The sequence below is a fragment of the Cryptotermes secundus genome, unplaced genomic scaffold (assembly GCF_002891405.2).
Source record: "Cryptotermes secundus unplaced genomic scaffold, Csec_1.0 scaffold174, whole genome shotgun sequence".
Lineage (NCBI taxonomy): Eukaryota > Metazoa > Arthropoda > Insecta > Blattodea > Kalotermitidae > Cryptotermes > Cryptotermes secundus.
In genome coordinates, this window is record NW_019734351.1 from 302,080 (window position 1) to 327,268 (window position 25,189).

General features: G+C 39.3%; 3 protein-coding genes across 6 annotated transcripts in view; 2 read left to right on the forward strand and 1 right to left on the reverse strand.

Moving 5' to 3' along the window:
* The window catches only part of LOC111868764, a 149,720-nt gene that overhangs the window by 39,377 nt on the left and 85,154 nt on the right, over nucleotides 1–25,189 (reverse strand). The gene's annotated exons all lie outside the window — the stretch shown is intronic.
* LOC111868768 lies at nucleotides 1,920–10,217 on the forward strand. 2 transcript variants are annotated; one of them, XM_033753161.1, is made up of 4 exons: nucleotides 1,920–2,003; nucleotides 4,941–5,028; nucleotides 7,175–7,315; nucleotides 9,608–10,209. In XM_033753161.1, exons 1-4 carry the CDS (start codon nucleotides 1,993–1,995, stop codon nucleotides 9,761–9,763), a joined length of 396 nt encoding a protein of 131 aa, XP_033609052.1. In that variant the 5' UTR covers nucleotides 1,920–1,992; the 3' UTR covers nucleotides 9,764–10,209. The 2 variants fall into 2 exon arrangements, with proteins under 2 accessions (XP_033609052.1, XP_033609053.1); XM_033753162.1 differs by lacking the exons at nucleotides 1,920–2,003; nucleotides 4,941–5,028 and adding an exon at nucleotides 5,035–5,603 and having other exon boundaries at nucleotides 9,608–10,217.
* LOC111868769 lies at nucleotides 12,293–24,263 on the forward strand. The gene is made up of 4 exons (XM_023859727.2): nucleotides 12,293–12,416; nucleotides 14,260–14,363; nucleotides 18,356–18,505; nucleotides 23,627–24,263. Exons 2-4 carry the CDS (start codon nucleotides 14,289–14,291, stop codon nucleotides 23,774–23,776), a joined length of 375 nt encoding a protein of 124 aa, XP_023715495.1. The 5' UTR covers nucleotides 12,293–12,416; nucleotides 14,260–14,288; the 3' UTR covers nucleotides 23,777–24,263.

Sequence of the window (25,189 nt, forward strand, 5' to 3'; positions counted from 1 at the left end):
TAAAATAGGGTTTAACTATTAAAAGTTTATAAGATATCAATACAATGGTAATCTTGGAGCTAGAGCACTAGTAGTTAATGCTATGACATCCCTGCTCCTGTAAATAATTTCTCATTTTCAATTTACGTAGCGCGTAGATATCTTCTATTATAAAGTTTCAAGCAATTAATTATTAATAATTTTCAATTACAAAATTTATTGCATTAAATATCTATCTGGTGGAACTTAGGGAAAGTGCACGTGGATGGTGATTATCTCCGAAGATATGACTAGCTATATCGATTGGTTCCAAATGACTAGGTCTTACCTGAAGACGGATACAGAATCCAGTCTCCGAAACGTTGTGTTTTTAAATATTTTTATTGCTAGTGGAGTGGGTCTATGTGCCTTGTACTGCGGCCACTTCTGGCCTATTATACCAGCCCCAGATGATAGGTGAGGGGGATTGTGGAGCAATTGGTGGAATGAAGATTGGCAGGGGAAACCTAAGTACTCGGAGTAAACCTGCCCCAGCGCCACTTTGTCCACCACAAATCCCACTTGACCAGACCCGGGATCGAACCCGGGTCGCCGCCGTGGGAAAACAGCGACTAACCGCTTGAGCTATGGAGTGGCCTTTGAGAAACAGTCTTCACGTGCTATGTATTCGTCTCCACGGTTGATGCTATAAGGATATTTTGTTATTCCAATGGAGTCACTGATAATGGGGGCCGAGGGCGGTCAAAGATCCCTTATGTCAAAGTGTGGCTGTGTCTGCGAAGCGGTCGGCTAACTGTGACCACTGGTTCGCCAGTCTGATGTCCCTAATATTTTCAAAGATCTTGAGGTGTTTCCAATGGTCGATACAGGCCTACAACTTATCATACGAACAAAGCGGGGGAGGTAAAATAAGTCATGTTTTTTTATTATTCTACAAACAAATTTATTACGATATATTATTTAGGTATTTCTAACTTAATTGGAGCCAAGGTCGCTCCCACATCATAACTTTGTAGGTCCACTATAGTCTTGTTTGATAGAAATAATTTAAAAAGCACGAGGCTGGGGTGACTTCCAGTTGCACAACGTCCATACTAAGATTCGTGAAAATGGGCTCAAACGTTGTAAGGGAAATGCACAGATGGATAGACAGACCCACAGATAGCAGTTTGATGTCAGAAGCCGACTTTATTTTCTTAGAAAGAAAGTAGTTAAAACGTAAGAAGTTGTCATGGTAGTTTCGTGAAATTCGACTAATTGATCCCAAAGTTGAAAGAGGACATAAACTAAATGGTGAACTCATAAAGTTCCGTTTCTACACATAAGCAGCCCTGCGGAGTGCCTATTAAATTCATCTACTTATAAAATAGACACCCAGAGAATTACAGAATATCACTCCATTTCTCACATTAGCTTTATTTCATTTCCTTATATGTAATTTTAAGATCGTGTACGTATGTTAGCTATGCTAAGCACACATGTTAAATACACATATCCTTTCGCATTTTTTATTCCTCAAAAGAAGGAAGTTTCAGAAACCTTAGATGTTGACCGACACTAAAAGTATGATCTAAGCACGTAGAATTATGTATATTTGCATACTAGGATAAATATGTCCATGAGGCATTTTCCTGCAACGTTAAATCTAACTGAATGATACCAAGGTCAAAACAATACCGAAATCTGCTCCGTTCGCGTGTCATACTGGCATATGTCCTAGTTACTGTGACTGGATAATCTCAGTGTAATATGTGGTAAGCACGTGCTTTTATTTGTTTAGAGCAAACAATTGCGTCACGTGGAAATACACTTTATACCTTTCCGGCTCCGGGCCCATTAGCACGGTATTTAAATTGAACTGATCCCAATGAGATGTTCAGTGAGTTGCAGGATCTTTCGCAGAACACTGTCTACAATTTGGCATTACCTGATATCCTTCGAATTTATAAGGAGACCTCAGTGCTGTAAGCGTGGACGACAGCTTCTTTTACTGAATCGATTTACACGCTGCAGATGACTCAAAGGTAGGGGAGACCGGGACTAGCTGTTGCATTTTTTTTTGCTATAGTAGTATTGTATGTATTGGAACAATATTGTTAGTGACATAAATGATCTTCAAATTAATACTTTTCATACGATCCCCGTATTTAAAAAGTATTTGCATTTCTTTATGACCATGCATAATGTAACAACGTGCCACAGTATGAGGTATGTTTTTGCACTACATGGGCTTAATTGTTATATTATTATCTTAAGAGCAATTTACATGCGCTTTTAAATTTTATTATATTTATTTAATGAGTATAAACATGTATAACGTCATTAAAATTACCATTTTTAAATTAATAATATATGTTGAATTTAATTATATTTCGATGAAGGAAAAAATGTTGATTTTGGATCCATGATTAGTTAAGAAAGGCATATGTAGTATAACATTTATAAAAGCGGTTACAGTGGTCCGCATCACATCAATGTATGAAAAGGTAAAGGTATCCCTGTAACAGGCCGTTGACGGCCCATAGGATTGTGAGACTTTGAGGCTGCCACATTTTCTAGACAATCAGCCTTACGCGCTGACCGCACTTTACCCCCAGGAAGATTTCTGGTACTCATTTCTGTTAGAGGCTAGTAATACGTGTACATGTAATAATTCTGTGTGTTGCACACCATTGTCAGAACCTTTTAGAATCTACAACCCCTAGCTAGTTGTAACAACTTAAACATTGTTACGCATTTTTTTTCCAAAATTAATTACAAGAATAAAGATATGTTTTACGAAGTTCAAAATATTACAGTAAAATACCCCTTATTTTCAGTAGCATAGATGCCACGAAATTAACTCTCTATTATAAACAAAAACAAAGGAATCGAAAAATTACTCGAATGCGAAGAAATCACGTTCTTTTGCTTTCATACAGGAAGGCCAACTGCTGATGTACTATTGAGTGTGGATTACCAGAGATCCTGTACGATGTCTACCTGTTAGTTGGCGGAGCTATTACTGCTGGCGATTGATTTTAAATTTGAATTTAACAAATAGGCCCATGTAACGACAAACCCCGGTCTCCCCTACTGTTAAAGTTAGCGACTCAGTGATTCACTTGATGCACTGGCTCTTGTTAACTATAAGTAGAAAGTCTGCAACTTGATTCATTGCTTTTTGCTCTCTTGAACGATTCGCCATTTGATTTAATTGACTCAAAATGCTATTTCATAATTCAGTTTACGACATACATTCTCACGTAATGCGACATCGGGAAGGTCAAGAAATCTCGGAGAGACGATACATAATAAGAATTATAAGAATGGGTAAAGCGTTATTTTTAAATTAAATATGACTTTGTTATGTTTAAGTAAGTTCTTCTACACGTTATTTAGTGTCCAGCATACTTTACTTCTACTAGCCCGAACTGTACACATAATAATTGTTATTTTGTTGCGTCCTGTGTTCTATGAGGGGGCAAGCGGTAGCGTAGTTGGTTGAGGCACTATGTTACAAGCCGGAAGGTCGCTGGATCGAATCCCGATTAGGTGGATTTTTTTTTTCAATTAACCTAATCCTTGCAGCCGCACTATGGCTATGGGGTCGACTCAGCCTCTAACAGAAATGAGTACCAGGAATCTTCTAGGAATGTTCTTGGGAGTAAAGGGCGGCCGACGCGTAAGGCTGACAACCTCACCGCCATCTGCGAGCCGACTGTCTAGAATATGTGGGAGCTTCAACAACTGACAACCTTATGGACCTCCACAGCCTGTTACAGGGATATCTTTACCTTTTCCTTTAACTTTACCTGTGTTCTATGATCTGTGTGTGTCCCTGGCTTCATGCAATATCGTCAGAAATCAGTGTGAGTGTGGATGAGTTCTATAATGTTTCACTTTTCCTGGTGAGAATTCACTCCACTGAACGATCCTTCAGAACTGCTCATTCAGGAGCTACCTGTCCGTACCAGACAAATACAGAACAGTAGGAGTACCGCATTTTGATTTTCTGGTTTGATGCAGTTTATGCATAAATTCAAATAATTATCGCCTTCTCATTTTTTGTGTTTATAATATTAAATGTATTCCTCGATGCTACTGAATAAGTATTGAAAGCATGAAATTATGTCCTTTCATAAAATGATAACAGTTGTTAATAGAGCTACTTTGTTTTGGGAAGCTCCTGGTTAGAATATCAGTGTGAAGGAGGGCGCCACTGATTGTCTACATGGTGATCCTCAGTCCTGCTTGATGAATGACAGAATAGTGCATTATACCGCTCTGAAAACTCCACTGTTTTCATTCGCCTTCATCGTCAAAATCAAGGGTGTAAAAAATATTCAGATGATGTCATTATTTTGAAAAAAAGGCGATCTCAGCGAAGACTATCAGCTGTTCTACTTGCGCTAGTGACGGAGAGGTATCTCGTATTTTAACTGCAGCAACTAGATATTCCTCCTTACATGTCCTTAAATGGGACTAAAACAGCTCTGTAAGTGTAAGAACTATCGTTATTATTATATAACTTCAGCTTATCCTAACAAAGAATTATCGAATGTAAACACGTTGCATGAAACTAAGTCATGCAGTACATTACGAATGAGCGGCAGATCACTTTTTGTTTCAGTGTATCGTGCCTATTTTGTGAATGTTAATATTTTTTTGTTGTGGATATATAAATTTAGTGCGCTATATAAAGTACATAGTTTCTAATTTTTTCTGTGTGCGTATTATTCGTGGGAGGTGGAAATAAATCTCGGCTCCAGCGCATCATTCTGTAACCTACCGGAAAAGAATATGGTAGAAAACAGGCGAAGATGATAACGGTAAGGAAGCTTAAATAACAAACGACCAGACATCCCGTTGCTCTTCCCAGAGGGAATTACTATAGTTTCCTGTAAAAATTAAACATATTTTGTGTACAATAAGCTGCAGTGAGCAGAGTAAAGTGAACATATTATTATCTTGTGTTGCAGTATGGGTCCTGTAAAGAATATAGCCACAGTGCTGGCTGTAACCATATTCGCTGAGATGGTGTCACTGCCACAAGTATACAGCGCTTCGGTAACTGAATTCTGAATACAATCTGAACAGTGAAATTGCGCAAGAAAAACTGTTTTCATTACATAATGAACATGAATTCTATATTAGTTTTATTATTTTTAATTTACTTAGCACGTGTTTGGCTATAAAATTAACTTCAAATCCATTTTACGTTTGAATACTTATTGACTAATCGTAGTATATAACTAAGAGCTTCCATTGGAGTTCTTCTACTTAACTGACTTACTGTTCGACTATCGGCTCATAGCGAGCAACGGTCACCCCATGTAAGCGATACCTAGGCTTCGTCTGTAATCATAAATCCTGGAATTGAAATCTGTGTGACTTAAATAATACACGGGTCGCTCTCTTTAAGTTTGCGACAAGATATAGTGTTCAGTAAGTCAGTATTTCGTTTCTTGAGTCAGATTCAGTTCCATCCCATTTCCTTCTTGAGACAATGAGAGTCAGTCAGATGAGCGAGACGTTCTCCACCTTTCATGGAATCCGAAAGCCCACAATCGGGCTCATACAATTTTAACCTGAGCCTGTGGAATCCAATCCACGATTTTGCACTCTGCTTCTTTAAGACCAAGGTTAGTATTATTTTCCCGTTTAAGTTTATATTTTCAGGTGATCTGTTCCTTCAAAAATTTCCGATTAAATTTCTCTTCGTGGTTCTCACGTTCCCGGTCCGACCAATGTTGCCAGCTCGTCTCATCATACTTGACCATAATCGCCCTGATAATTATATTAATAGCAACACTAACATGAAGTTCTGGCAATAACTAATCGCCTGTTATCGTTTAATACGACATGGATATTGTAGAAAACAATGCGTCAAACGTGTTTAACGAGCCGTTGCTTAGCAACGACAGAGGAATTTCAGAAGTTAAGGGGGATACATATATACAGATAGACACAAAGACCCACAGACAGCAAGGTGAACTCATAAGTCTTCTTCTTTTTAGCCTACTTTCCTTATTTTGAAAAACAAGTTAGATAAAGATTGGTTGAGACATTCTAAAGTTGAAGGGGTGAGAGGGGGAGACACACAGCATGGAGATTCGCATAATACTGCGTTCACCTTCCAAAATAAGGAAATTAGGCTACAAATGAAATTAGGTTTATGAGATCAACATTCTCTCCGTCTGTCTGTATGGTTGTGTATCCCCCTTATCAAATTTCGAAAGCCTGAACCAGTCTTTATGAACCTTGGTGTGAATATTACGGCCCATGAGCCTACAAAAACGGCGTACTTCATAAATCCCTCCCATCAGTCTGTGTGTCTGTATGTGTACTCCACTTTCGTTGCCAGGCAACAGCCCAGTAAAAACGTTACCGTGGCAACAAATATACAAGCAACGATAGAAGAACTGTTGGGCGCTAAGTTTTCTATACGGTCCGTGTCGTTTCAAAGGAAAGTAGGGCGATTAGCTCTTCCCAGAACTTCTTGTTTCAAAATAAGACAAGTAGGCTGATAGCAATAATAACTGGAGAAGAGAGATTCGTATATATAAATCAAAGAGAATGATTATGTGACAAGAAATTGAAACGTTCATCATACATAACGGATCGCTATGGAACCTCACCATTCTCTTTATTAGCCTGGGACTTGAAGCTCCCAGAGGCTACATAACCTCTGACCTTTCCTGGGATGTGTTTCCCATATTGCAGTCCTAATTACTAGATCACTTGTATATGCTGATAAACCTGAACCCCCCTCGGTTGACTTCGATCTTAACGATGTTATATGTACATTATATTTAATAAATATTAGCCGTTTCTATAACATCGCAATTATCGCAGACTTCATCATCCCATCGTCAATGTCACCGCCATTTTCCTGTGCTCTCTTACCGTGGCCATCATCAACTTTTCTCCTGCATTTATAAGATCGTTAATTCTGTCTACATCTGTCTTCACTTAGTCCATCCATCAAGTTCTTGGTTTTACCGCAGAAGTTTGCTTTTTGAGTTCAATTCTATTCACATTTCGAACAAGTCATGGTATCTCTATTGTTCGCTTAATTTTATCACGGCACTAAATCTGAGATATTAAAGAAATAACATGTCAGTGAATGTAATTAATAAATACACAGGCTTTCTACATCAGGTTACAGGCAACAAATTGTTGTGTATAGAGGAAATATCGCGTACATTTTCAGGTGTCTGTTAAATTCTCTGAGTGCACTTCCGGAATTACTGATGAGGACACGAAATACGCCACAGCAAACGGACATCTTGCACAAGACATGGCGCTGAATGGAAGCGTGCATATGTTTGCAGCGAACGGCACATCGCCAAAGGTGAGCTCTATCTTTATTCTTGTTGTACATATAACGAGGCTTTCTCCTTTTCATATTTCAGCCAGAAGGAAAGAGAGAGTTAAAAAGACCTATGTGTAGGAAAAGGGATTAAAGTGAACCTTACAGAAATAGAATGGAATTTATGGACTGAATTCGTCTGGATGAGGATAGGGACCAGTGGCAGGCTCTTGTAAACACGGTAATGTACCTTCAAGTTCCATAGAATTTTGGGAAATTCTTGAGTAGCTGAGAGAATAACGGCTTCCCATGACTAGCTCCATGGATTTAGTTAACTTAGTTACTTATTTACTCGTTTGCTATGTTACTTGTGCATATTTAAGTGGTAGGCACATATAAGAAATCGTTCGTGGTCTAGTTTGAGGAATGATCACGAAATTTGTGTGGTGGAACTGAAGAGACTCATCAAAGTCAGACAGTACAATTTATCGCCGGACCGAGTTTCGGATGCGGGGATTCCGAATTCGACATGGGAAAGAGAACGCATTTTATTCATTCAAATATACTGTGACGTCACCGCTGTTGATTAGCATTGCGTAGTTGCCAGGTTACGGGGCTCGGCTATCTTCGGCTCCGCTCGGCTCTCTTCGGCTCCGCTCGTGACGTCACCGCGCGTCGCGCATTGCGGGGTGATTACTCGCCTATTACGCGAGCGCTCAGTTACCGCTGAGGGGTGGGAGGGGAGCGCTGACTCACCGCCGCGTCACTGCTGGTGTGGGGGGGGGCTCGGCTTTTCGCAACCTGTCACAATACTTTATCTTCAGCAGGAGAATATCACACAGAATCCAAAGAGAGTGCTGTTTGCGTACTAACACCTTTCACGTTATAGAAGTTTTTTTTTTACTTTACATGCAGCAGGCTACAGAGAGGCCTAGTTCAGAGGATAATAATCATTCATTTTCTCAAGACATTCTTCTACTTTTACGGAAGCTGAAAGCTGATAAGCCTGATAGTAAGAACCTGTCACTGGACCCTGTTAATTCAATCCACGCTCTCACTTCGTAATTCTTTAAGACTCAGTTCAGTATGTACACCTAAATATACAAATAGCTTCTCTTTTGAGATTTTGCAACTTCAGCATTTTTATATATTTTTAACGTCTCATATAGGTGTTACAATTCCGCACACCTCAACCTCTTGATTTTGTCATTATAATGATATTCGGTGAAGAGCACAAACTCTGAGGATCTCATTACATAATTCTCTTCAACGTCCTGCTTCTTTGTCTCAGATACCAATACTCTCCTCAGCGCTATATTCTTATGTCCTCAGTTTCTGTTCTCCCCTCACGGCAGGAAACTAACTCCACTATAATGAGATAATGTTGTATCTTAGCATCTTTTGCAGCAGGCATCACAATTGTTACAGTTTCGTTTACCGTTCACCATGCAGCATCATCAAGATAACATCCACACTTCACACTTGATACACAACAAGCATGCCAAAAAAACATAATACCCTTGATACAGAAGTAAAATTACACTGATATTGTTTAAAAACACTGTAAATACGAAAACACGATCGCAATAACACGAAAGGCACAGCAGTTTCCCGAATGCCAATGCACCTGATGAGGACCGAGTGGGCTGAAACATGCAGTGGAGTGGCGAAATTTAATAGGATTTAATTTTAAATCTTGCTATTGTTGCATTGTTGATGGTAAACAAAGCTGAAAATAAATTATAATACAGGTAAACTTATAATTTTGCATACCTTAAATTTAGTCTTCAGAAAGGAGGAGAGAGGAAAGGAAATTCTGATCTGAACTGAAGGGCAAGAAGCTTTTATTCCCAAACTTGAGTCTGTTCTTGACTTCTTGCTGAATGTTACTCATTGTTCGGTTCTGTATTGATGTTGTTACTGTACCCTATCCAACTTACTGTATAGTGCTTTGAATTGAAATAAGAAAAAGAAAACGTATGCGTTAGCTTGCTAAACCTCTTTTTTCTTAAAATAAAATGTACTTAAATGTTGAATTTTAATAAATTCTTACTTAATGGTTGTAACTAAGTGCATATTCATTAATAGTTTGTGAACAATATAGAGAAGACAGGTCACTTTATCCTTATAACTCATACATAAAAATTCGCCGCAAGAGACAATCGCTAAATCATTTGTACTTGATATCAAGCCATGTTTCCAAAAATAAAAATTTAAGATACCACATAGATTTTCTATTAGTTACTAATCTTTGTTGCACGGTAATATGGTTTATAAATTCCAAGTATATTTTATGCGTTATCTAATTTAGGGCTTTCTTTTTTTAAATTTCAGTGGCTGTTCTACAAGGGTGAATTCAATCTTGACGTCCAGACATACAGCGCACAGAATCTCTCGGATGTTCGTAAAATTGTGTTCGATATTTCTTATAAGCTGAATAACAAGACATTCTGCCTACAGCTGGAGGAGTATCGACATAATTTTACTTGAGTCTATATACGTCATAAGAATTTTAATTTTTGATTTATTTAATAATAATGCCCCTCATATTTGTTGTATAAAATAAAAGACAAAAATAAAAGTTACATTTCATACCTAGCAAGAGAATATATCCTCCTAAGGGGCCGGAATAGCTCAGTCATATTAGGATGCTAGCTGGATGACTGGAGAATCGGAGTTTGATTCCAGGCGAAGACGAGCATTTTCTGTTCCTTACATCATCCAGACCGACCCTGAGATCCATCTAGCGTACTATTTAATGGGCTCTTTCTCCCGCGGTAAAGTGGCCGGGACATGTAGCTGATTACTGACCTCCACCCACTGGCGAGATTAAGAATGCGTGGAGCTCTACCTCAATTACTTAATACGTCTTAATGACCTTGTGCTTAATTAGGCATGTGGGCAAATTTACCTTCGCATTTACCTATTAAGAGGACATGGAACGTTTATTTGCTGTTCTGTGTAGCATACATATGATGCATACTGTACAAATAAAAATTCGACCGAAATTTCTGCTATATCAGTGTGTTTTTCAAATGGCCGGACTTGAAGGACGACCGTTTGGGATAGAGGGTCTCGCAAATATGGACTTCGTTGATGAATGATAATATGATATGGCAGCTAAAAGACCGGAATAGTGGAGCTAGAAGAGATGGCCGTTACCAGAAAATGGTACAGACGGTGCTGCGCTTCCAATGCATTAAAATAATTCCGTCCAGTGGGTTTCTGAAAGAAAATTAGACAGCTTCTCCCCTCAACCCAAAAGAGAATTAACAAATAGAGGTGAACCGTATACATGTATCAGTCTCGCGTTTAGGTCGCTTTCTGGACAAACATTTCCATGCGAAATCTAGATTAATGTCAATTTAGATCAAGATTACCCTAATAACAGAAGACAAGGCCGGGCCCTGAACGTGGACTATCCGGCCAAAATATAGACCAAATCGAGATTTACAAGATTAAACTAAAATTCGTTACGTTTCACCACTACGAATATTTAAAAACTTAGAATAGGAACAATTTCTGACTCTCGGTGCTGTGAGTAGGTTCGTAACAATATATTTGTACTAGCAACGAAAAGCATTTGGCTGTTGGCGAGGGACTTTTTTTTCTATTAATGAATAAAATAGGTAGATTGGTCTATATTTAATAAACTTAAATAATTTAAATAATATGATAAATAAACTGTCTAAATTCATTCATCATTCTAAATATATATGACGGAAATTAATGTGATTCGATAAGTACGCAGAACCCTAGCATTCATTCAAGCTTTGAAATGCTATATGCAAATACCGATTAAAACTGAAGTAAAATATTTGGGACTATACCTCGACCAAAAACTGACATGGCAGATACACGTCAAAACAAAGCGTCAGAAATTAAATTTGAAACTACTCGTACGAGAAATGTCCTGGCCTTTGGGCCGTAAATCCAAGCTATCCATAGAAAACAAGCTTCTACTATGTAAGTGTATAATAAAACCCATATGAACATAGGTATATAGCTGTGGGGCTGTACAAAATCACAAACACAAAAATAATTCAAAGACTTCAATCCAAATTCTTGCACTCAGTAACTAAAGCACCTTGTTAAGTCCCAAACTTTACTATCCACAATGATCTGCAAATCCCTTTTATCCTAGAAGAAGTACAGAGACTGTCATCACTCAACCATCAAAGCATACTCGGACACAATAACAGACTTGTAGAAATTAGCAACCCACCAAATGTAAGAAGAAGATTGAGGGTACAGTGGCCGTCTGACCTACCACAACCCGCAGATGACGAAGATGAAAACCGTCACCATTCTTCTACAGAGCCTGTCGGAATATCATCAGTGGATGACTTATCTACTCAAGACACATACTTAGAACAAATTTACTTATTACTCCATATTATTGATAGTAGATTGTAAATAGGCTGGTAATTAAATACAAAAATCATCAGCCACCATCATAACCCCATTCTGCATTTATAATTTCCGCAGATGCGAAAGCGTTAAATAAACTAAGAAACAAATAACATTCAGATTCTAAAGGGTTCTAAATATGGTATATAACACGCAGAATTACTCGGTTTTTGGACTTTCTCCATCGTCCGATATTCTAGAGACTAGAAAACACGATGTTTCGGAAACTTGATCTATTTCCGAAACGTCGTGTTTTCTACTCTCTAGAATACCGGACGACGGAAAAGTCCAAAAACAGTAATTCTGAATAAATATGCAGTGCGTATGAATATATATTTATAAAGATTACATACAAAAATACACAGCGTAACGTATGAAAGACTGTCTCAGAATGGGAGAAATGTTAAAGTACAAATAGAAGGAGTTTCCACTGTATCTCAAGCAAGTAATCAAGTATGACTCATATGTTGCGCATCGCAAAAGTAAAAAGAAAAAAAAACGGAATATATTTTGAATATGACACATTTTATGTATGTAGTCAAGGTTAGTGTTAATGGACAGCCTTCCTTATCTACCTAAGTGGGACGTCTGGTCACATGACGTGCAAATTCTACGCCAGTTCTAAATTCTAGCATTATCCTGAGCAACGGAAGGATTCGTGAAACTTGAAAGACTCAATTCGCTGCAGTGACAACGGCAGAAATATTTCCTGCGCTCTGAAACAACTTGTCAAGTAAGTGTGGTCACCTTTATCAGATAGATGGTGCAAACATACTGAAGACAGATACATTTCATTACAATTCTCATAGAATTGATTTTCATAAACAAGCATTGCTTCACAGAGAGAGAATCGAATTACCATTATGTTACCTGAACACTCATACATGAATATTACTCCGTGGCCTGTAGTCCACAAGCGAACTATACCGAGCGAGCGACTGCGGCTTTTCGGCGAAGTTAATGCCAACTTTGAGGACAGAGGGTGTCGCATGGTCAGCGCAACGGATCCGCATGGCCGTTAATTTCGAATTTCTAGACCGGAGCAGCTATTTCCTTGAAATAGCTCCTCAATAATCGTTACGAGGCCGAGTGGACCCCGTTCCAGACCCACTACTTCTCAGAAAATCTGGTAGAGCCGGGAATAGAACCCGGACCTCTGGATCTTTAGCCAGGGACTCTGACCACTAGACCACAGAGGCGGTCTTACATGAATATTACGTACTACGGTTGGAAACATAAATATCTAAGAATGAAACTGTTTTAGGTCTTCGTCTCCTTTCTGTAACAAGCAGTGGCATTTGGCATGTTGCTCTGTCTGCAGTATAGCAAGTGTCTCACTGTATATTCGGTAAAGTGACAGGCTACAGACTGGATGGCCCGGGTTAGATTCCCGGCAGCGCAAGAATTTTGTTTTCTCCACAGAGTCCAGACTGACACTGAGGCCCATCCTGCCTCCTACCCACTGGGTACCGGGGACTCTTTCCCAGGAGGCAAGGCGGCAGGGGTGTGAAGCTTACCACTCACCTCACACTAGTGCCGAGGTCAAGAAAAGGGAGACTAAACCACTACTCCCTTATACGTCTTCGAGGAACAGTACTTAGGTCATTAAGCAAAGCGCGAAATTTACCTTTCCCCTCTTAAATTTTACCTTATTATTATTATTATTATTAAAGTTCACTACAATTATTCTCTTGCTCTTGAGGAGTTAAAATTACATACTTTATGTACTAGGAGACATCGCCTTGATGCTCTCTTTCTTATTCAAGTTTATTTTGGCTCTAAATTCTGCCATTCGGCCCTGGAAATTGTTGGTCTCCGAGTTCCTGCTCGGTATATCAGAGATTTTGCATTGTTCAATGTTTGCCCTTTATTTAAGAATTGTCCCTCTGCTAGATGCGCAGCAGCTGCTAATGTTGTCTGCAGGGAGGTTGACGTATTCGGAGCCAGGAATGTTCTACCCAAACAAATTTTAAATACAGTATAACTGTTAGTATTTTTATTATTTGCATGTTCAGTAAAGCAAAATGAATTACGTAATTTTCCTCAGAAAATCTATACTATTCAATTCTTAATTAAATATTAATGTTTCATTCCTCTATTCGTAATAGCACTTAGTTTAATGATAATGGAATTATTATTACTGTTATAATTATCACTTATTTGTTTGTTTACTTTTACTTTTATTCATTATTATTTCTTCCAATTATTTAACTGTAATTTGTATTTGACTTTTAATAAGTTTGTATGTAATGTAATTCAGTCATCTACACTGTGCTGAGTCTGTAATTGGCCTTGCGGCTGTTGACTCGGCACATTAATAATAAAGAATTGAAATGAATTGAATTGAAATATTAACTGTACTCAAAATTAATGTATATATATATATATAAGTAGATTTATTCTCAGCGCATCATGATGACGGTTGCCTAAATGACACACGTTTCCTTTGTTTGTGTGTAAGTGTCCGTGTTGTTTGTCTCTTTGATTGTGTATACTTTATAGCTGACTTTGGCGCTCTTCAGTACGGACGTAGATGAATAAAAAATTGAAATTAATTGCATTACTTTTATTTTCAGAATTGATAAGAAGATCGTCTCGACATATCATGACGTCATTAACAACTATACAGACATTTATTTTCCTATCAGTTTTAATATTATTTCAGAGATATGCTATAACAGTGAGTAGAAACACTTCCATATTCATTTTTTTACTTAACTTGGGACGTTTTTTAAGTAGCTAATCACACCTGACTTTCCTTCCAAGTAGCAAGTTCCTCTGTTTCGTTGTTTGCACTAGGGCATGAAGTTTACGTTTCTGCCATAACCTTGGTCCCTTTATTTATGTGCTGCCTGCGTCATGCTGATTTACAGCCGACATTACAAAATGCAAATATCGCCAGCATTCATGTTTCTTACTTCATTTAACAAAGCAACACTCAGTGGGGGAGCTGCTAGTGTTTACAAAGCTTCAGACGGAAACTCTGAAGAGTGCAGTCCTATGCACAAATACTATGGCATTATTAATTTTTTAAGTAAGAAAAAATAAAGGCCACGCAATAGCTCCAGCGGTTAGTCGCTGGCTTCCCACCGCGGCAGCCCGGGTTCGATCCCGGTGTCTGGTCAAGTGGGATTTGTGGTGGACACAGTGGCGCTGGGGCGGGTTTTCTCTGAGTACTTCGATTTCCCTTGCCAATCTTCATTCCACCAAATTCTCCACAATCATAATCACCAGGGGCAGGTTAAAATAGGCCAATCAGTGGCCGCCGTGCCGAGTGGACCCAGTTGGACTCCACCCCCACGAAGCGAATTAAAAAAATTAATTAAGGAAAAATAAATAGATGGGCTGAATTAATGAAGATCGGGAACAGTGAAGGCGTCTTCAGAGTGGAATTAAAATACCTTCGGGTTCAACACATGGAGGGGAATTTCTTGAGAAGCAGGAAGCTATTAGCTTAAGAATGTCTTACAAACTGCGATCGTACATTTTACGACGCTCTGATAGCTACAGAGCGTATACAGCTTAAATTTAGAGGCTGAATATTAATTATATACTGGGAATAATTTGACAGGAAATGGTCGTGGTATATTTCAAGATAAGCTTAACCCAGAGTTTTCTGGAGGAACTGGGAAATCTCAGTCACAGACATCCGGCTATCAGGCCAAGAATCGAATCTGGGACTTCCCATGCAGCACAACTTTTCTTAAAAAATTTTTAGCTGTTCAGCTAATCAAAAAACCCAATATTGCAGTACGGACTTCACGCGATGCTTTCATTAGATGCTATCCTAAAAAACTGACTAGAGATACGCTCACAAACTACTTTTCTAAAATCAATCTTAATAATAACCTCACGTTTACTCCTTTGTCTGCCAACATGTCTCTTCACTTCGTACTTATCGGCTAAAAGTTTCTATTCACGCTATGCCTCCCCGATTAGTGTTACATGACCCGCCCAGCTCATTAGGGTTTATTTAATTACTCTCATTATAATGGTAAACTGTTCACATTTTAAGGAGGCTGTGTGATATTGTGTACAAATTTGGTATTTCGTAGAGGCACTCCTAGCCCCACGCATAACTCGAAGATGGAGGATCACCCCTTTTCTACTCTTCACAAATCCTTACCCAGAATGTTCGCAGTTAACTAACTAAATGGCTGGTTCAATACAGAATCGTACTATTGAGGAGTAAATGGTCACCCATGCTACCAGAAATCCCATATCTCTATGGAGGTTATTTTCTTCAAAAGAACGTCCAAATGGAATCCATACTAGCCCATAACATAGAGTCCATTCCCTCAAATTTTATTTATTGAAGAGAAATTTCAATATCATTCTCCCATCTACGCCCATGTGTTCCACGCAGCACGCTGTGACTACAAATTCTGTATAGATTTCTCGGATAGCCCATGCACGTCACATGCCACACCCAAATTATACCCTTTAATACGATTATTGTAATAAAGGGTGTACACAAGAAATATAGCCTATGCCATTTTACTGTAATATTTATAACGAATTAAAAGGCATGGGAAAGAAAACTAAGTGCATTTTAGTAGGTTATTAGCTCAAGGTTCTGTAGCCGGCACTTTACTAATGTTCAGTGAGGGCATTTTCACTGACCCAGCAGATAGCACAACTGTATACACTTCCAGTTATCGCTTTGTGCAGCAAGTCGAGGGTAACTGTAGCCACTGGAGTCCTTATCCTCCCAGCAAGGCGTGGCAGAGTCGTAGCCACCCTCCCCTTAAAGAAGCCAGGTGATAGGCCCGGTCTTGTCAATCCTTTTCTCTGGAGACTTGCAACTGAAGAAGTCCTTCACTTCCTTGTGGAAATCTGAAGTTGCTGGATCACGTTCTTCCAAAATAGTGCCTTGGCACGCTACGCACACTATGCCAGTCACTGTATACTGGGGGAAAAAAAAAGAGGGTCGAAAACACTGTTTCACATAGATTCCAAAGTTTTCTGACGATGGTGTATAATATTCAGAATTACTTCGCCGACAATCGGCGGTCGCTCGGTAGGTAGAGTTCGCTTGCGGACTGAAGTAAAGCCACTGGGTTTGTGGACTTCGTCCATCGTCCGGTATTCTAGAAACGCGAAAACACAACGTTTCGGAAACTGTATCTGTTTCCGTCCCTAGTTTATGGGGGGGGGGAGACACCTACTCTGCTGGATCCATTAGAACGGAATGTGTCGTAATAAACGAAAACTTTGGCTGCAAAAGGTTAATCCCAAAAGAAGCCAGAGCAAAATGTGTAACGAACTATACTCGTACATGTTACAAGAGGTGTCACACATATCTTTCAAATGTTTCCGCAGAATTTTGTGCCCCGTTGTGTGTTTGGCATATCTATCTGTCGGACAACATGATCAGTTGATCTGAATAGACTTAGAAAGGAAGCCGCTCGAATTCCATCCACCTGAGCTTCAGAGACTTCTCGTCTTACAAGGCTTTCTCTTGCACAGATGCAGCCAGTTTGAGCAAACAGTTAAACACCTCTTCAAAATCGACATTGTTGCCGGTGGTTCCCCTCCAAAGATCCTACGAAATCTTCTTTGTACAGGAAATTCAAACCAAGGTACATGGAACTGCAGCACACATTCAACATTTTATACTTGAGATATCATTCTTACAACTGGGAGCCCCGACATTATACTGGTGCATTTGCCCACGATTCTTGGTCCGCGGTCCCCGACTGGCTGCACATGTGTTGCATTGTCGACACCATTTCTCAATACTGGCTCTTGCTTGGAGCCAGTAGAATCTCTGCCGAACCTTATTCAGAGTTTTGTTGATACCGAAGTGACCTCCTGACGGTCCACCATGTAGTTCACTCAGAACGTCCTTCACTCTGCTCCGGGGAATAATTATCTGGGCTACTTGACATCTTCCGTTGGCGGATTCCCAGGTGCGCTCTAGAATGCCGTTTCTCAAAGCGAGCGATTTCCATCGAGCCCAGTAGCTTTTGTACGTGGGACTCCGATCCGCGATATCTTGCCATCCCGGTCGTTGTCCGGTTTCTATTTCTTGTAGAATATGCCCTATGTCTGGGTCGTTTAGCTGTTCCTCTCTTATGGTTATCGGGTCCCAGCCGGCTGCCGGTAGGGTTCCAATAGCGTGTATTTGCTTTACATCTGCCTATGTCTCAATTTTATGGCAGTGCACATATTGCTCTTGGCAGGGTCGTCTAGAAAGGACGTCGGCGTTGTTATGTTTCCGGCCTTGACGATGCTCCGAACTAAAGTTGTACTCTTGTAGGCGCTGTGTCCAGCGCGCAGTTTGTCCTAAGTTCTTGAAACTCATGAGCCAGGTAAGCGCAGAGTAGTCCGTGAACATTTCAACAAACATTTCAGTGAATTAAATGTTGATTAGTGTCACCTAATTCTATATTGATATTGTTGCATTATAGACGGAAGAAAACTACAAGCGATACTTCAGTGCAACAGGATGCTGAACTATAATGTTCATGAGTACTGTTGCACTAATGTGCAGGTTTTTCATGTACAGACATGGCATTATTTCCATTATGGATATTTGAAGACCGTCTTTTCCAACCATCACACACTCAGCCTGGGCATATAATATAGTAGTACTGCATTAAAATCATTGGCATTTATATTATGCTACAACAAAGTCAAGAATATGGCAGAGTATTTCTATGTGTGCAGACAGCAGCAAGTTTCCACGCAGTGGATTGCAACGCCACGACATCACAGGCGGACTTCCAGTATGCCTCGAGCAATGGACAGGCTGTCGGCACATTTCAAGTGAACAATGGAACATTTGACATTTATCAGGAGTTGAACGGAAGACCCACGGTAAGGTAGAGGGGTGTTTCTGTTTAGCGAGCTGGTAGCCAATCTCACTGCTGAGCGCAAACAGACCACTAGTTAGTGTTAGAATTGTTCCTAGCTTTTATTTTCTTTGATAAGAATCGAACTTGGCTTAAATCTTTTGGAACTTGAATTCTGGAAATTCGACGCTCTTATTGCTAAGAACCTGGGATGTGATGTCGAATAGACTGGTAGATAGGCACCAAATTTTCGAAGGAAAATACTCTACCATATGGTGGCACATTCAAGAGTACTGCTGTCTTCCATAAATTACGTTTAATATTTTCAAAAAGGCGAGACGCGGACCTTCAGATAGTCCTTTTTCTGGCTGTCACTTTCGGCTTTCTCATTTTGGGTACTGTATTCACTCTCTTCATCATTCTTTCATGTCTTAGGGAGCCCATACACGTAAGGGTCTGGCTTGGGAGTTCGACTCGGCTCGGGTTCCAATGAGCCAAAATCGTCCGTGTGTGGTGAAATTAATCCGAGCCCGGATCCTCGCCGAGCCGGACTCGCGAGCCAGATTCGTACCTGTATGGGCCGCTTAGGCCTAGTGGCCTGTTAAGGTCTCATTCAACTGCTTTTAGAGTCCCCCCAAAACACATTCCTCTGCCTGTAGTAGAGAATCTGAAATTGGATACTTGAGCTTGAATTCGAATAAGACTTTTCCCCATTCATATTTGCAGTTCTCTCTGAATTCCATGACTGGCTGTGTACTTCATTTCGCCATTATATCTAACATCCTTTGATAATTCAAACTAATGTAGAGCGCAGTTCTTAAGAATTACATACTTCCGCCCCTTTCGGTTTGTCTACCGTAGAGTCTACAATGTACGCGCTAAAATCCTATGAACAATAATTTTTAATATTTATGTTCAGTAACTGAGTTGGAATCCTCAGCTTGTTACCCTACACATTCGGCTGTAATTTAGAATCTTTTCATGTCTTCGTGACGTGACGTGACCCTCGACGAAACATAGGACAACTTCGTTTACTTTTACACATTCGGTATTATATTTCTCGTATTAATTCAACGTACATCTATAAACGAGAAATTTAAAGGAGTTAACTTATTAGAAATGTTATTATAAATTCAAATTTTCCTGCGAATGTTGTATTTCCTTTATTTTAGTCTTGACAGGGGAAATCCTCATGTTGAAATCATTAGCTATATCTGTAAATTTTACACTGGCTTTTCCATTTGTTCTACGATATTTCCAGAAAGACTTAGTCTTGTCGGGGAAGTGAAGTGTATGGGTTTAATTTCTTACTTATGTTCAAGTTACTATGCGGGAGCCTTGTTCTAATCGGGCAATTATTATACTCGTACATTATAAATAGGAGACAGACTAAAATGTGTGAGGCGTAAATGTAGTGGTCATTCGACGCAAAACATAAGGAAATATTTATAAATAAAATTCGGGATTCTGAGAAACAGAAAGCACCGAAGTGTTGGGGACTTGTAAAAGGCATATATAAATTTTAGAAGGGTTACCAAATTATGATTATGTAAAAATGAAAGTGGTGATATTGGATATTCCAACAGTATCTTGAATAAGTGGTAGAATTACTTCTGTCAGTTACTGAACACACACACACACACACATACATATATATATATATATATACACACACAGATGTTTTAGTTCCTGATTCCAGCTCTTTTGAGGCTGAGATTAATACTGAAAAAGTGTAAGATGTGTAAATCACTCTGTTTAGATCAAGTTCCGGCTAACTCGATATATGAATGTGGCAGAAAATATGTTTTAAAACTCATAAATCCTTAATACTAATCCATGATATGTATACAGTTGCCGTCTTGTAGTGCACTCAATTTCACCTGTTACTTCACGACATGTTTCGGCAATATAGTGTCATCATCGGGTGCCCTAATTACGCTAATCTATTTCATTGCTTGCCTTTATAAAATTATTTAAAAAGTATTTAAAAAGTGCGTATTTGTCAATTATAATAAATTTAAACACACTAAAACTTGTTAAGATTATTCATCTTATGTGTCATAACTAAAACTTGCGTGTGGTTCTTCCACTGTGGGGATCGTTTTTCTTATATTCTGTGTAAACTGTGTCTTGTGAAGTGTGTTCCCTTCTTAGCTACGAGTGTTGTAATGTTGGATGTGTGTGTGTCTTCGTATTGATTGAGTTACGACGTGGTATGAGGTGATGTGGTGGGGGTAGGTGGTGGGGTTGTCTTATGTTGTTCTGTGTAAATTGTGTGTAATTCCTGAAATACTGGGTTATATATTTCCTTATTTATATTGTTCATATGTGTGTTTTTCTTTGTTGTTCTGTATATATGAAATTGAGTGCACTACAAGACGGTAATTGTATACATGTCATGGATGAAAATCAGTGCAACAGGACGCTAAATACAACCTTAATACTAATTTTATAAGAGAATTCACACAACAGCACACAAAATTTAAACCCAGCGTAACTGTTTACAAAACGTACTAAAACTGACAGCTGTAATTATAGAGGAATGCTGCTATTATCAGCTAAATACAAAATCTTATACAAAATGAACTCCAACCTTTTTTTATTGCTAGTGGGGTGGGACTAAGTCCCTTGTACTGCGGCCATTTCTGGCCTATTGTACCAGCCCCAGATGATAGGTGAGGGTGATTGTGGAGCAATTGGTGGAATGAAGATTGGCAGGGGAAGTACTCGGAGAAAACCTGCCCCAGCGCCACTTTGTCCACCACAAATCCCACTTGACCAGACCTGGGATCCAACCAGGGCCGCCGCGGTGGGAAGCCAGCGACTAACCGCTTGAGCTACGACGCGGCATGAACTCCAACTTAGTTACTGAAGATCAGCAATGTGGACTTTGACATACCGGCATCAGATTAAGTACAATAAGATATTACATTCTGAATTAGTCACAAGCCGGAGAAGAAACGCGAGTACAATGAGAGTACTTCAGCTACTTTAGACTTTAAGAAAGTCTATGATTCGGTTAGGAGGGAAATATTGTTCAGTACTCTCACTGAATTCAGAGAGCCCATTAAAGTAGACTAAATAAAGTGAACTTAATATAAGTTAACCAGTAGAGATACAGATTTCTCCAATGTATTTTATGTTCAGAATTGTCGCTAACAAAACGACGTCAAACAGCATTATTCTTCGTTCTTTCTTTGCAACGTAAACGGATCTACGAAGCAGAATTTTGGGAGGAGTCTGAGGATAGAAACAAATCAAAGTTTATATAATATAGTGTCAAGGCCATGTCTTAGGTATGGATGAACAGAATGAGCTTGGAAGCTGCATAAATTAGTCTCATGAGATCCATATGCAGAGTGACGAGAAGACATAAGTTTAGGAGTGTAAAGTTAGGTAGAGTAGTCCCTGTGCTCAACTAATTAAGCACCACGCCATGAGATCGTATGGGGGAGTGGGTGTATAGATCCACATTTTCTTGCCCTCGGTACTACCTGGAGGTGAGTGGTCAGCTTCACGGCTCGACCGCTTTACCCCCGGAGAAAAGGCCCCCAGTACACATTGTATAGGAGGTTGGTCGAACCCCAGAAGCGATCTCCACGACGTGGAGAAGAGAAACTCTTGACCCTACCTGGACTCGAACTCCGAACCCTCGGTCGTCGAGCCTGTAGTCAGTCGCTATACCGACTGTGCTACCCTGGCTGTAACTGATTAGTGTAGCTATGACTATTAGGAAAAAATTAAGCGTGGTTAATATTAAAGAATAAATCGAAAATAATCAGAAATATGGGAAAAATTATGCAGTCAAGATGCAACAACTTGGATATAGATGTCAAGATTTATTTCATAGACTTAACGGAAAATGAGACCTGGCTCGACCATGTATAAGGTGGAGGAACCAAATAATTTAGCCTAGGAATGGGCCGTGATCCGAACTTTGATGTGAAGAAGAATAAGATATTTAGCATATACCATTAGGTGAGTCCGCGCAGCCAGAGGAATTTTAATCTAGCGAAACACATAAACTTATGACGTATGAAGTTGACGTTGATATGATGATCGAAAGCACAAATACTGAAGGAAGACCGCCTCTGTGGTCAAGTGGTTCCTGGCTAAAGATCCAGAGGTCCCGGGTTCGGTTCCCGGCGCTACCAAATTTTCTGAGAAGTCTGGAACGAGGTCCACTCAGCTTCGTGAGGAAAATTGAGGAGTTATTAGAAGGAAATAGCGGCTCCGGTCTAGAAAACCGAAATTACCGGGCGTGGCGATTCGTTGCGCTGACCACGCGACACCCTCTATCCGCTAAATTTGGCACTAACTTCGCCGAAACGCGGCAGTAGCGCTGTCGGTACAGTTCGCTTGTGGACTCAGGCCACGGAGTTTAGTTTAGTGTAGGACCCAGAAATTTCGTTAGAGGACAGTGTCTTAAAAGGAACTACGTCGTGAGTGTAATGTAGACTAAATTTATCGAATTCCTTTATTTACCTGTTCATTTGTACCTTATTTACAGACGCTATCAATATTCAGACGCAATGTCAAATGGTAGGATGACTTAGAAAGGACGCGGAAGGAAGCGGTGGTGACCTAATTTGAGATAATGCCCCGGATCTTGCCGAGAGTGACTGAGAAAACCACGATAACTTAAGAAAATATAATAGGTGTCCCGGCCGAGACTGAAGAGAAACATCCCCCAATGCAAGTTACCGGTTGAACCAACTTACTTAATCCCCTTAATCATATTAAGTTCCCGATTTTTGTTACTGCCTTAAATTTCAGTTCCTTTTTTTTTTCATACATTTCTCTTTCGCGTTCTTCCTTGCCTGTAGGCCTATGTGGGAGGAAGCGCATTCTCTTTTTGTTTGCTTATTTGGGCGTATTCATTTGAGATCCTCCTGCCTCAGTCCGTTTATTTAAATTTTCTATCTCGTAAACAATATTTTGATACTGTCCGTTTTTATCATAAGCTTTATTTGTTATCTGTATAATTTCGTGTTTTCTGTCAACATGTATATATCTTAATTTCACATGTAGATGTTGTGTGTGTGAAGGAGTCTTGACCAACAACATAAGATTTCTTTTAAGTAAGATGTATATGCAACAGGCCTCATTTGGTAATCACTTATTAAATTTTAACTTCTATTTTCAGTGGGCGTATTACCGTGGAACATTCACTTTGACGAATGGTGGTAACACTACGATCCCGGAAATACCAAACACAGACAAAGTTTTGTTTGAGATTAACTTTAACATCGGTAACAGGACAGTCTGTAAGCGTTTCCATGTCAACAATTTCTGATAACATATATAGTGCAGAATATTGCATATGGTATCTGAGACAGGGCTGAAAATAGCGCGAGCCGTGGGTAGACGTCGACCTCTTAGCTCCAGAGCGGTCTTACTTAACAAGGAGTAACTTAAGACGCCGTACCCACAGTTCCGGGCAGTGATGATTGTAGGAACGAATTCCTGCGCTGTGGTCGTTTCATTTACATATTTTGAACCACGACCTAGTCCCAAATTGGAGCGGCTACCTCATTCAGGAAAGCAGTTTTCACCCTTGTTCTAAGATACTGAAACATGCAGAGAATATTGTTCTTTTTTCTGATCGTACAAAATAAATATTATTGTGTGTTTTCTTTGAAAGTGAAAGACTTCCATCGCATTCTAAGCAGATGAACACTGTAATGCACATAGCACCTACAGTTGTGATAGTATGAAAGACTAAATAAGAGTAGATTGCACTTTGTTTTTGATGTAACAAACCAAAGAATTTTACGATCATAGCACTTTGTTTTTATTATATAAAGGCGCGTCCACATTTCTCGTACTCGTTCTCGTGCTCGTGTGACTCGCCATGCTCGCGATTAATGTGGACGATATGACAAGTCACGAGACAAGCAAATTTTAATTTAAAAACTATAGCCATTAAATTAAAATACGACTACAGCCTATACACACTACGAGTAAATATACGGATCCTCACGCGCCGAAGCCTGGCGAGCAACTGAAGTAGTGTGGACGAAAATTTACGGGCACAAGTAAAAACTAGACGAGTCTCCCGAAGAGCACAAGCCTGGCGAGCACGAGCACGAGCACAAGTAATGTGGACGTGCCTTAAGAAAGAAAATGGAAATTATTATGGAGAACACTGCACTATTCCATTTAATCTTGGAACACGGAAGATTGTGAAGACCACTACTAATTCTTGATCCAAGAACATGAATGATTTTATGGAACATCGCATATTTTCTTGGGCTGAGATTATGAAATACTGTCGATTGTATTGCTTCTCACGTAAGAACGTGAAATATTGTATATGATTACAGGCATTACTTCTCGAGATATATCAAGTTCCCTGCTGGAATTAGAAATCGTATATCACTTTGTTTCATTATGAGACATCTTCAACGTTAAATTCTAGTAATTACTGGAATAACAAGCAATCCAGTGTAACAAATATAATAGAATAAATCAAAGGGCAAAGAGTAATATGGTTAAATGTCAAGCATTAAAACCCATAGCAAGTGTCAGAAACAGTTTTTGTAATGTAATATTGAAAGTCTAAATATTTAAAATCTTAAACCGCTAAGGTTTAAAAATTGTAATAATTTTTAACTCAACCACGTTTTATCTTAATTAAAATCTTTATATAAAATCATGATTCAACTTTACGTACTATGATCAATGTAATAGTAGTTTCCTCAACGTG

Bases quoted from the DNA above. Each gene is read 5' to 3' on its own strand.
- LOC111868768 (XM_033753161.1), top strand. The intron at 5,029-7,174 runs GTAACTGAATTC...GTACATTTTCAG, and splicing joins CACAAGTATACAGCGCTTCG to GTGTCTGTTAAATTCTCTGA. The intron at 7,316-9,607 runs GTGAGCTCTATC...TTTAAATTTCAG, and splicing joins CGAACGGCACATCGCCAAAG to TGGCTGTTCTACAAGGGTGA.
- LOC111868769 (XM_023859727.2), top strand. From the start codon at position 14,289: ATGACGTCATTAACAACTATACAGACATTTATTTTCCTATCAGTTTTA. The intron at 14,364-18,355 runs GTGAGTAGAAAC...CTATGTGTGCAG, and splicing joins TTCAGAGATATGCTATAACA to ACAGCAGCAAGTTTCCACGC. The intron at 18,506-23,626 runs GTAAGGTAGAGG...TTCTATTTTCAG, and splicing joins AGTTGAACGGAAGACCCACG to TGGGCGTATTACCGTGGAAC.